We start from the raw sequence: 13318 nt of genomic DNA, 5'->3' as shown, positions 1-13318 counted from the left end.
ATTTAAGTTGCAGAGGAGTCTCTCCTTCCATGTGGCAGTTTGTTTAAGTAGAATACATAATCTGAATGTGCCAGAAGGAAATAAATAAATAACACGTCCTACCTTTGGGGTATAGGATTAGCTCTTATCATTTTATGGTGATACATACATTTAAAGGATAATTCTTACCACAGCAACTGTTAACATTTTCCATTGAGCCCTCTCTCGCTTCTAAACATTAAAGTTTTGTCATGCTGCTACTGAGATCAAACTAAGTGTCCCGTCGGTGGTTTATTCCCTGTGCGCTTTAGTATATCCTGAATGTACTTAATACCTTCCTGTAGCGATTTATGCTGCGCTAACTGGCGCTGCAACCTGACAGAGGAGCAACCCAATGGGTGGTCAATTAAGTATTAATTAAATAAAAGTCAAATTAAATCAAAATAAAGCAAAAAAAAAAAAATCACACATAAAATATGACAGCAGAATTAATTGCAATCCTGGAAAAATTACAAGTAGATATTACAATTCACCCCGGCCAACTATTACAGTCTGCTTGTCAGAAATGTGTCTGAATAAAAGCGTGTTTGTAGCAGCACAAATGACTGGCCTGGCCTTCAAATACATAACTGTGTCATTAAAACTGTCAAAAACGCTTTTGAATTGTGCTTTTCCAAAGGGTGATTAATAATAAAACACAGTGCCTTTAAGGCTGCCACTAGTCAAACTGCACGGAGCCAATTCGCTAGCTGGGATGCCTGAGGATCCCACTGTCTCGCCAACACTATGTCTTTATTGGCTCAGACCAAATGACTTGGTAATTAGGAAAAAGTGACAAGCTTAATCCTTTGTCTTTATGTTCTCTTATGTTCTCCCTTCATGTTCACCGCCCACACACACATACACAAATTGCTTTCTCCTTTATTTACATTATGAATGTCCTTTTGTTGCCAAAAACACACCCTTCAATTTTCTCCTTAGCTCTTATTTCTGTTGATGCATTTCTATTATCTAACCTTTCATTAGGACACGCATATTTATTGAATCTGCAGATCGGGGTCGTTTTGCTTTTAAATGTTGGAGTCCTTTCTATCTACTTTTGAAGTGTTTTGTTTGTAGTCTTGCATTCTCTTTCTGATCTGCATTAAAACATCAGACATCTAATTAAAATGTAAATTGGTTCGTTAAAAAACAAACCCAAAGAGCACTGTTACGTCTGGTGCACATATGTAAGAGGTGGTAGAACCTGCTCCTGCGGCAATTTCATTCTCGACAGAGAAACACACTTAAGAATTCACTTTCTGCAGAAACAGGATATAGAAGCCGTGAACCGACACTTTTCGTATGATAAAAGCCTTTTTTGGTTTTTATTTTGCTTCATTATTCATCGACGGTCCGATCTCAAAACTCTAAAGGAGTGAAATGAGGAGGGATATTAAAATTCAAGCGCAGGGAGCTTCGTCTTTGGAAGAGGTGTCATCGTATGGTAATGCTTGTATCCTATTGTGTATCAGGCGCGGAGCTGCTTTTATGTCACCTCTTTTACAGGTAGACGGTAAATTCTGTTGGACAAAGCCGGCTGCCATTAGTTGCTGCAAGACGCAAAGGTTTTATGTGTTGCAGCCTCTCTACCGGGCCCTGCTTCATTATCATGTATGGTGTAAGTGTCCTCAATCCTGAGTATTTCCAGTGGAACACTAAGCACTAATTCAGCCCCAGCCACATCAAAACAAGCCCCCCAAACTGAGTAATTATTCTTCCCTCCATATCATCTGCCGTGACCTGAAAACTCATCTCTTCAATAAACACTCCATGTCTCCACTTCCTGCCTAAATCACATCTTCCTCCCCGCTCGTATTTTCCTCCTGTACTTTCAGAGAAAATGGGCTGCTCTTGTCGAGTTGAGAGCAAAAAGACTTTTTCTTCATCTCTGTTGTTTCTTCACCAAGAACTTCATATGGTTAGCGTTCCAGGAATTGGAGCTTATTCCACAAAATGTCGCCGTGTTGTTTCCTGGATAAGATCTTCCAGTAAAAGTCTATTTTTTGTTTAACATTTATTTAACCAGGATTTTCACATTGAGATTAAAACTCTATTTTTTTTAAGAGTGCCCTGGCCAAGGCAGACAGCGATAACAATGTTACATACTAACATAATAAAGCAGATAACAGAAAACATCTTACAGGCTCAAAATCAAGCAAATGGGATTATCCAAGCAGAAATATAATTACAAGTATAATTTAAAAGATCACAGGCTTGAAACAAACTGAAGAGGCACTTTAAAAAAGAACCTAAGAGCAATCTAAAACCATCAATAAAAATGAGTTAGTAGGATCCAACGCTATCAAACTATCAATGAATTACACTGAAACATCCAGATTCTAATATTCGCTTAAATAGCAGCCAGAAGAGAGAGCATACAGTTTCTGTTGCAATGATTTAAATTCCCGGAGAGGGACCAGACTTTGCAATTTTAAATTTAATTGCATAAGGTTCCAGACTGAAGGAGCAGCATGTAAAACAGGCCTGTTACTTGGTTCGGGGAAGAGTTTGGGAAATGTTCATAATAATATGGACGCTTAGATAAATTAAAAAAATGCCCCTGCATGTATTACTCTCCCTAGAAAACCCCCCAAAATATCATCATTCAGGAAAAGATGGCTTATACTGCATAGGTAATATATATGCAGTTATATAAGAGCTGCATATCTGTGATGAGTCATGGGTGAGCAATCTGAAAGAGGGTTAGAGGGGTGGGGGCACAAGGTGGCGCTGCGACATCCTCTGTTCGAGCATGCACGCAGGGTTAACAACTGTCTGGCACTTGGGCGTACAAGTCACCTGATTTATGTCCATGCTGTTGTCGCATGTCAGGGGGCGAGCGGACGTCAGGTCGTTGGAGCCGAGGAAAGTGGACATGATGCCGTTCTGGTCCACCTTTCGGATCGTGGTGCCATCAACAAAGTAAATCATGCCATTCTTGTCCACAGCGATGCCTGTTGACATCAGAAGAGAGGGGGTAGAAGAGGAGAAAAGATGAGGAACACACACAGAGAGAGAGAGAGAGAGAGAAAAAGGCCTTGTGATAACAGGAAAACATGGCAGATAATGCGGCATCGCTGCTTGCATGACTCAGTGGACAGAACACGATGGATACATGTGTCAAGCTTGCCTTCCCATTATTCAGGTCACTGCAAAAAGCACAGCAGTCAATAATTCATGGGCTGCTTTTCTGCTATTAAATAATTTCTAAGGCAGAAGTGGGAAAGGCTGTATTCATACGGTATATATGCACTTGCCGCATCTTGTAGTCCTCCTCTCTAAAAAAGGACCACCGGGGGGGTGGAGGGTGGGGGGGGGGTTGTCAATGAGTGGTGAGTTTTTGGAGATTTTTTGACATTTTTTGGACACAGGCAATCATCAACAATCTGCACACCATTTGAGAAATGAATGAGCGCGGGAGCGGAAATGACAGCTTTCGGCCAATTTTAGATGAAAGGGGTTGAAAGACAGGCAGTTGCCATGGTGACGACTGTGGACTAAATTGTCTCAATGATTGAGTGTCAGCTCAGAGTTCTAAGTTGCAGCCGAGCCAGTGTGGAGTTGCAATAACCATTTGTCCCAAACTGGGAAAATACATTAACGGGCCACGCCAGCCTCCCCGTGTCACCCGGCTGCTTAATAGAGAACAGCACCTATGGGAACTCAATCATACCGCACATGCAGGGAGACTATTTTTCATCCTTCACATTGGTTTCAGCAGGCTGTGGCTCTGACTTTTATTCTAAAGACTGAGAGCTGCTGATCTTACGTATAGTGGAAGATTGCTTGGTGTATTGAGGATTTAAAATGTTTTGAATAAGCTTCAACTTCACTTTTGTCCCACCGAGTACGATTTCTTTTTCAATGAAGCCTTTAAAAGCTTCTATGGAAGGTGAGTGGTTTGGTTTGACCTGTGGCTAGGTCTGCACAAGATTGCTTTCTGCTAAAACATTGACGAGCCCAGGGAGCCCTCGGTGAATCCTTGGGAACTGGCTATTTGACGGTCTGAGATTCTGAGACAGATGAAAAGTGTCACATTTGAGCAGAGTTGACCAAATGTCTGAGGGGAGGGAAAAAAAATATAGGAGCCATCTGCTGTTTCTTCTCTGGTCTCGGCTTCCACCCACTCCATCATTAGAGTCGCTCCCTCAGATTGCCTTCACTCGAGCCTTTATCACCCAGCTGAAGCTGAGCTATTGCAGTTGGCATTCAGAGCGGGCAACAACTAGCGCAACACAATTCATCCTTGCCTTTTCATCCGGAAGACTTTATGGAAAAGTGAGCAATCCAGGAACAAATGGCACAAATGGCCATGTGCATAGTTGTGCATATTGGGTATCAACTTGTGGAAAGCTCTTACTTTTAGCTTCAGATGCCTTTAGACTTCCAGTTTCACATGAGCTGTTTGAGAAAAGTCTTCAATCAAGTTTACATTTTCAAAAGGATATTTATGGGAATATGCTAAATAAATTATGCATTATATTTCTTGGGGTTCAAACAACAACTTTTCTGATAAGCAGCAGCAGTACACAGCCTTTTTTTTTTAGTTGACAGGCTCGCTAACAGCCACACATGACCCACAACTAAAATCAATCCATTAACATCAGAAAGCGTGTTGCGTTGGCACACACCCCACATGGTGCCCATAAATTCAAATCCAGCCGCTGTCACTCACAGCTCTGAAACCCATCACCGAGTCCCGCCCCTCCATCTGAGTACGACATCTTCATTAGTTTCACACAGTACCTTTGGGTCCGGTGAGAGAGGCCTCTGGAGCTTTACCGCCATCACCACAGTGGTTCTCATCGAAGGGCAGGCAGTGCTCGCCGGTCCCTGCCACCACCTCCGCGTTCGACTGCAGGTCCTTGGTCCCGGTTAAGGTTTTCGGTCTGTAGATCCTCCGGGAGTTTGTGTCTGACACGTACAGCTGGCCGGTGACTGGATCTGTTGCCAGGTAATACCGGTGTGCAGGGTTGTTGCTGCATGCAAGACAGAAACTCAGTTACATATTTTCTCTGTTTGCTTCAGTATATTTCTTTCAATGCAGCCGACTTATTGGTGCTAATTTAGCCCTAGAATGTGATCTGATGCAATAACCCTCATCTGAAACAACCTGTATAACATTAAGGCAGATTGTCCCTCTGAATAAAACAGTACGAGAGTGACTCTTGACACCTCTCCTCAGATAAAACGTTGTTTTCATTCTGCTTCTGATTTCTAAAGTTAGATGTACAAAACTCTTAATATCCTCAAAGCATTTAAGAGAATATAAAAAGCTGCATTATTTAAATACTTAATGCAAGGCCAGCATGCGATCATACATTGTTTTAATTGTACTGGAATCAGGGATCCTTTCTCAGGCTATTGTTTTTTAATTGCTTGAAAGGAGATGGCAGAAAGTTAATGCAGATTTTCAATCAGGTTATGTTCTTAGTATTTAAGCTGTCATTAAGGATGTTATTTCTGAAACGCACACCATACGTGCTTAATTAAGTGTAACTGTTTCCTTCCAGTCCAGTTGCAGCTTAAAATATAAACCTTGTTATCAACTCGAGATAAGTAGCATTATTGCCATTTATGCGGCTAATGAACTGAAGAAGGAATAATGTCTGTTTTAATGTGGTGAAAAAAAAAACGTGCAAAGAATTCCCACAGCAGGAAAAAACAAAACAAAGGTAGAGCATTTGTGAGTGAAAAACAAAAGACAGAACGTGAGGCAGCAGAGGTTGAAAGGATGGAAGTCAAACTGAATTAAACAGGATACCACCGCAGAAAAATGACAAGGCGTGAGCTGGATCCCCTGCTGGGAGAAGCCTTTAGAAATCACAGAAACGACTGGCTTATGTTAACAAACTGTAACAACTAATGGCGTTGCTTCCTGCTTTGCCTATTGCATTAACGGGCTCATAATGGATCTCACCCTTTTGTATCAGAGAGCAAATGTATCAGGCTTTAGTGATCAAAGATTATACAACACATGATTGACTGATATTTAAACAAATATAATTACAAAACCAATTAAATCTTCATTTTCTGTGACAGTCCTTTTAAACTAATTCCAAATACTGGAAATCTATTGAATTAACATTTCGTATTAGGGCAGAGTTGATACATAGCAGGTGCTTAAGTGTCATTAAAGAGCTAAAAACAGAGGCAGTTAACATGAAAAATAGCTCGCTCCACTGTGCAGTCATAAACATGGCTGCTCTGGTTTTACTCCAGCTTAATGGTTCCTCCGTCAGTACTGGTTGGCTTTGGAAGTGGGATAATGTGACGGCAAAATAAATGTGGCAATGAAACGTCTTTGTAAAATGATGAAGATGGAGTCATAAAAACCTGACAGCTACTATGAGTTAAAGGAAATTACCAAAATAAGAGGCTCTTATCAAGTTTCAATTAAGCATTCAGCATGACGTCATTAGTAACCCTTTCTTTTACAGTAGAGATAACCTTCAAGAAGTGAAACACCTGTTGGACCTCATACAGACCAATGTAACAGCACTGCTGTAAGTTTGACCTTTGTGAAGCTTCTAATGATGAGACAGATGTATGGTGACGTTTCGGGCTTTTGTGGTGTTTTATCTTGGGTACAAAAATTTTTGCTTTTGCCTAAAAAATGACCTCATTTGTTGTCTTAAAATAATTTAATCAGATCAGCTGTTGACATTGGCGTTTTAAGTATCCACATGGACATTTGAAAATCATCATCAAGGTGCTAGCGCAGCAGCTAGTCATCTCCTAATCTCTATTAACAGATATCTGCATATGAATGTTGAATCTTTAGGCTAAGGGTCAAGATTTTTGGTGTCAGAAGCTGTCTGTTTTTGTGGTCTGAGTAGTATTGTCCAATCGTGTTTCAGCTGGCTGTGGTTGTATGTTGGAAAACCATCTGTGCTGAGAGCAAAAGACGTGGACCACACTGGCTGTAACGCAATCCTGGAACCAGTAAGTAATCATCTGATGACGATTTAGCTTTTTCATAATCTCCATATATGGATATTTAAGTGCCCTTAGTCCAACTAATTCACCATTCAATCATCCATCCATCCATCTTCTATACCACGGATCCTGTTCAGGGTGAGGGGGGCTGGAGCCTATCCCAGCTGCCATTGGGGCAAGAGGCAGGGTACGCTCTGGACTGATCGCCAGTCAATCACAGGGCTGACACATAGAGACAGACAACCTTTCACATTCACACCTACAGGGAATTTTAGAGTCATCAATTAACCTAACGAGCATGTCTTTGGACTGCGGGAGGAAGCCGGAGTAAAAACTCCACACAGAAAGGCTCACTACGTCCAAACCGGGATTCGAAATAGGAAAGGAATCATGTTCCCGCAAAGACAAAAACTTGGTAAACCTAAAGAGACAACTGTATCATGGTCAAGGGTAGGTTAGCTAGCAGAGTATAAGACATGTCTCTGTTGTTAACGTGTCTTGCTGGCCTTCCTGTCAAGCAAGCTGATTGGTTCATTCATCTCTTGCGTGGAGGCTGGCTCCGAACAGAGGAGAAGAAAAAACATCAACAAAAAACAAGCCGTCTTACAGAAGCATGAAAGACTCTCTTTTAAAACCACGTCCGTGCTCTTTTGTCTCTGTGCTGCCCAAAGAAACATGACTCAACTTTCACAAGGTTCTTTTGAAACATGCATCAAGAACAAACTTTTTTTGTTCTGTCTTATAGATTTGTGCGTAACTGTTCAGGCCTGTGGTTTGTTTCCTTTAGTCTGGTCTTTGAGGTGCGGTCCGCACAGACTCCACAAACAGAAACCTAAAGGAAACATACGTGACATGGACGGACAGTGACCTGGACGGTTGTGGTCATCTACCCTACATCATCAAAGCTACACGGCTCCCCTTTGGAGGAAAATCAAAACAAAGTTTATTCTGGTGATGGATAACATGTTATGCTACACTTCGCTGCCCCGGACAGCTTTATTTATCTTCAATGGTGGTCATGTGGAGCTTACACGGAAAAACTCGGACACTGGCATTGATCAAAACTGCACTGCATCTGATCTGAGCTGCTAAAAATAGATAAAGGAGAGAGAATGCATCCTGTAGTAAAAAATAGAGGAGGGAAATGCTGCTGCTGCTGCTGCTGTCAGCGGACAAATAGATTTAAAAATTTAAAAGCCTTATAATCCTGTTTTCATAGCAGAGACACCACACTGACAGCTACTGTGTAGTCTCACCTCTGGCGCTTATGGTCCAGTTTATTACTAACAACCTAATTGCCACCAATGTCCATTTCCCTTGATCTGATGCTGCTGACTTAATCCTGAATACAAAGCATTTGTTTAAGCCCCTCTGGATATGAACATCTGCCAAACACCATCATTGTATCTGTAATTGAAAGCTTCACAATGGTACTTTTTATTGCAGAGCTGTTGCACTGGACTGCATTACAGGAACATGTAAGTGTTACAATTCCCTTAATGTCCTTTTTTCATTTAAACGTAGGCACACTTTAAATATGTAAACGGCTTAAGTGCATGTTGTAGCCATTTCTGTCTGTATATTCCCACAGACACGTGCACCCTTCCTCTTGTTTAGATGTAATCAAGCTATAATTGGTTTGCTATAATTACCCATGGTAATCACTGGAGCTAAAGGCGACTGTAAAAGGAAGAGTTGTCAGAGTTAAAAAGAGGATGATGCAGATGGCGATGTAGGAAGAATACTAAAAGAAGCATGCACTAAGACGAAACACCTACCTGTGTCTAAAGTCTTTATTTCTACGACAGGGAAGAGAGGGAGCAGGATGAAGAGGGGAAGAAGAATCAAATGGTGAAACAGGTAAATCTTTAAAGGATACTTTTACATCTTATTTTCAAGGTTATTATTTTCCCAATCTTGTCCTAGAAGTTTGTTTTTGCTTTAAGCGTTGTTATCCTCGCTGAAACCACGAGGAATAAGTGCCTACAAGGACTCAATAATTTAGCTTAAAATGCACAGCATCTTTTTTTCACTCACAGTATCGAGTGAGGGAAAAAAAAAAACAGACAACAGCTGACTTGCAGAAAGTCAAAGTATCCCCTTGAAGAATCCACACAGACGCTGCAGAAAGTCAGAGGCAATGACAAAATTTGTTTGGCAGAAAGTGGAGAAGCGCGACTGTGGCTGAGAGCTGCAACCCCGCAGAGAGGAGGATATGTACTCCCATCTTCATGAAGCCACATCCTGCATTACCACTGTTTTTCCCAATTTGACCGCTCGTATTGAAATATTGATTCCGCCACTTGTTACGTCGGCCACTGAAGCCGGACTCTAAATACAGACTTACGGCAGCTGAAAGGGAATGCCATGTGAATTTACACTCTTATACAACAAGCACGCATCAAACATAGCAAAAACCTGAAGCTACTCTGATCTTTAAATGTTGGAAAGTGAGCAATAGAGGTATGGTATCTCCTACCTTTATGTCAGCGCTGAAAGAGCCATCTAATGCAAAGATTGTGTGTCGTTTGTCAGACTAAAAATAACTTGCCTAACTTGCACATTAAGTCTTCATAGCAGTGCTTTGTGTTTCTCTCCTTGTTAACAAAGGAAAACAGTTGCTTGGAGACACAAACCATTTCTTAAACCATTATTTATCCAGGAAAAGGGATGCTGAGCGGGCATTTTCCTTTAAAGCAGGCAACCTGCTTCCCACTTACACACTTCTGGGGCTGCAATTTATGTCATCATCGATTCATTTGCTGATTATTTTCCCAATTAAATCAATAAAATGTGTAGTTAAAAGGCTGTGAAAAATGCTCATTACTATTTTTAATGATGTCTTCAAATTGCTTATTTTCTCCAACCAACAGTCCAAAACCCAAATTCTCTTCATTAACTATAATCAATGTCAAAGAAAAGCTGCAATCCCTCACATTTAAGAAGCTGAAACTAAAGCAAATGTTTAACATTCGGTTAATCACTGCAGCTCTAAACACTTCCCACATGACTAAGTACCAACTAAGAGGTTGATCACTGCACAGGTACACCAACAGGTTAGGTCCTGTGTCCACAGAGTGCCCTTTTCTGGCAGAAAAGCGCTGGGATGAAGCGCTTGTGCGGTGAGAGAAAAAGCGCTGTACACCGGATTTGTTTCTATGACAACAATAAGTTTAACTTCCTACACAGCTAACAACAAGCTTACAACGTGTAGGGCGATAAAAGCTTACCAGCAACATTTAGTGTCGATCTGCTCGCACAAATGGGCTTTTCAGTCTCTATTGTGATACTGTTTGTTTGTCACAACGTACAGCTCTGGGTAGACAGAAACAGCCGAAACAAGTTGCTACTCCATGTTGTGGTAACCAAGGTGACGAGTGGCGCGCCATCTGAATGGTTGCCTGAAAAAAGCGGCGGTGACGACACTACCGCCTTTCTGAAAAATTCTGCCGAACAAAAAAAGGCGGAGCGCTCTGAAAGAAGACACTGGGTGCAGCGCTTTTTCCCCAGGTGGCCGCATGCGGCAGCATACACTGTGTCCTCATTGGGAACGGTTGAAAAAAGACACTGTCGCTCAGAAAAAGGCGCTAACACGGGGCCTTGCTGAGTTCGACAGTTATTTTTATCTCTTTCCCTCTTAGATTCTTGGCCAACTTCCACCCTTGTAATCTTAACACTAACTTACAAACCGCTTGACGTACAGCCACCCGCCAACAGATTGGTGACCTACGTCCTTTTAAGACAGTCCTCATATGTTTGTCATTTACGTGTCTCCTGAAGGATGATGGCCAAATGTACATTTAATCAACATCTGCCACTCTGAAATAAGCCAACTGGCCGAATCAGAGTCCTTGCTGACAGAAGCCAACTTGGCACGAGGGCGTAAATCATCCCAATTACACGCTGAAGACAGGAAGTCTTTCCTAATTATGGAGACGGATAGGGAAAAGATTCTGAATTTCTATGGGTAAAGGAGAGACGTGTGACTGAAGGTCTGTCTATCATCTCTTTTATTTCTCCTCCAAGCTGAGGACAAATATAGAAGTTTAAAGTAGGATCCAAAATCTGTAACTGATCGTATTATGTGTTTTAAAGCTGCAATGTGTCTTATGTTTTGAATTGTTCTTATTGAACTTGAGTCAAACCACCAATTGATAGAAGGACAGATATAAAGCGTCAACAGGTTTGCTATTAGCTGGTTTTTAAATCTAACAAACCAGGTGTGATATGCCTACAACGAGGCTCTGATCTTACCTCAGCTCCATGATACTTGTGACATTGCCTGACGGGTAAATGCGGCGAATGTAGTTGAAATCTCCGACGTACAGACTTCCATCGATGCCCCACGCCAGAGCTACAGGCGCCAACAGCTTGTTTCCTTGGGCCTGCCCGTTACAGCTGGGACAAGAGATGCTTCTGCGACGCCCGTTCCCCATGACAGTGGAGACCACAGGGGGCTGGAGGGAGATGAACTGGTTCTCCCCGCTGCCTTTGTAAAGGATGCCTGGGAAAACAAACAGCAGTCATTTGCGGGTGTGAAAGCATAATTGGTGTTTGTCACTGGTAGCGGTTTCTGGAATAATCAATTATCCTTCATCTAACCAGGAAGTTGTTTTTTTACAAGACTGACCTCTCTGAAATTAATTACACAGGAAATGAAAACACACAAATTAAATTCACAATCACAATATTCACAAGGAGTTTCACATTTTGGAAAAAAATCTTGCTTGATTTGTTGCTAAGAGTTTAATTAGAAAACAGTTGCATCTGTGCTACATACAGAGCTGGAGCTAGCAGGGGGTTAGCATAGCTGCACATACAGACTGGAAGTAAGAAGCTAGCCTTCTTTAAATATGTCTAACTATTAAAAGTTGTGTCTCATTCGTTTAATCCATACACAAAAACACACACAAAATACAAGTTGGGGATTTGGATACAGTAATATGCTTCAAGACTTATGCTCTCATGTTGCTAGCTCCAGCAAATGCACCTATTCCACAAATGTTTATGTACTTTTTTCATATTGTTTAAATCAATATATGAACACAATGTGACTTAATTTAACTTCTCAGATATACAGTGGAAGTAATTTCTATGTAAACTATATCTGGCTTTATATATATATATATATATATATATATACATGCAAGAATATAGTAGTACATTTATTTCACAGTACTGCTCAACACCCACATGGTATGTAGCAGCTGATTCAGGTGTCTATATTCCATTTCACAAACTAGGAAGCAGGAGTAAACTAACTATGAATCTCTAGTAACTAAACACTAAAATAAATTATAAATGTGTTTGTTTATTACATAATTGTATTATATTCCCATAATAACTTGGTGGTCTGTGCAGGCCCTCATACAGCGATATACGACTCAGTCAGCTCTGTCCATTTAAGAAACCCCGCCCCTACACGCCCACTTTCTTCTGATTGGCTAACTCTCCGAAGCCTGCTGTGACGTCACAAAGTGCAGCGTGTACAAAAAACAATGTGAAACCTGGCGTTCACAGCAGCCTGCAGACTGAGCTGAGAGGCCTGGGGATCACTCCAACATACTTTTACCTTTAGATTTGAAACAGTCACGTTTAGTTTGGACATCCAACATTGTAAAATTATATATATGTCTTAAAATGTGAAACAGCATAATACCCCCTCTTTAAGGAAAGGTATTTTAAGATTGCCCTAAGGACACACGAGTAATACGGTTCTATTAAAAAGGTCATATTGTGGTTTCGATTAGTTTTTTTGTGAGTAAAGATCAAACAGTGATGCAGGCAACCAACTGACCATAGAGCTGCTTCAGTGGGTTCCTGTAAATGTTCCACTGAGTACATGTTATGTAAATGCTGTTCTTTTAACTCGACAGGAAGCCGGTAAACAGGAATACAGCCTATATGCCCCCATAATAACGGTGCATATATTTTCACCGAGGACTCACCATATTTGGTGAGTCACTACAATTAATATTAATTATTCTTTTAACAAGAAGCAGATATAGCTGACTTTTTCAGAGGAGGGGGTACTGATACAGTGGGACTCTCTTCAAAGGGGAAAAAGCAGATCAAAGGGAAGAAGTGCATGCTGGAAGCCCTTAATTATTCACATCCAACAACTTGTTTGAATTCACACAGCCTCTGTCCTAATTAGTGGATCTATGGCACCACTGAATGGCCACATAATGTCGTTCTCCCAGAGGGTTATCCCGTAAGCCATCGTAACCCTCCATGTATGTGAAATCGAGCGTGCGGCCAGTGCTGCTCGTCCCTTCTCTGATTAGTTCCTTTCAGTGATTTAATTGATTGAAGGGCAAATTCAAATGAAGGCACGGTCCGGCGAGACTCCTGACAG

At 41.3% G+C, this 13318-nt stretch overlaps 1 protein-coding gene across 1 annotated transcript in view; it reads right to left on the bottom strand.

The window, feature by feature from the left end:
- LOC138597746 (teneurin-3) overlaps window positions 1–13318 on the bottom strand; it is a 98781-nt gene that overhangs the window by 11570 nt on the left and 73893 nt on the right. Inside the window, exons 17-20 of the mRNA XM_069669227.1 lie at window positions 11215–11464; window positions 8739–8759; window positions 4768–5000; window positions 2821–2975 (exon numbers count right to left, since the gene is read on the bottom strand). Of these exons, the coding sequence (XP_069525328.1) occupies window positions 2821–2975; window positions 4768–5000; window positions 8739–8759; window positions 11215–11464 (659 nt within the window). The remainder of the gene's footprint in view (window positions 1–2820; window positions 2976–4767; window positions 5001–8738; window positions 8760–11214; window positions 11465–13318) is intronic.

The sequence above is a fragment of the Semicossyphus pulcher genome, unplaced genomic scaffold (genome assembly GCF_022749685.1).
Source record: "Semicossyphus pulcher isolate SPU_LCO1_2020_fin unplaced genomic scaffold, fSemPul1.0.p SCAF_2, whole genome shotgun sequence".
In the NCBI taxonomy this organism is placed as follows: Eukaryota; Metazoa; Chordata; class Actinopteri; order Labriformes; family Labridae; genus Semicossyphus; species Semicossyphus pulcher.
The sequence above is the reverse complement of the archived record's forward strand: the minus strand, read 5'-3'. Positions and strand labels throughout refer to the sequence as shown.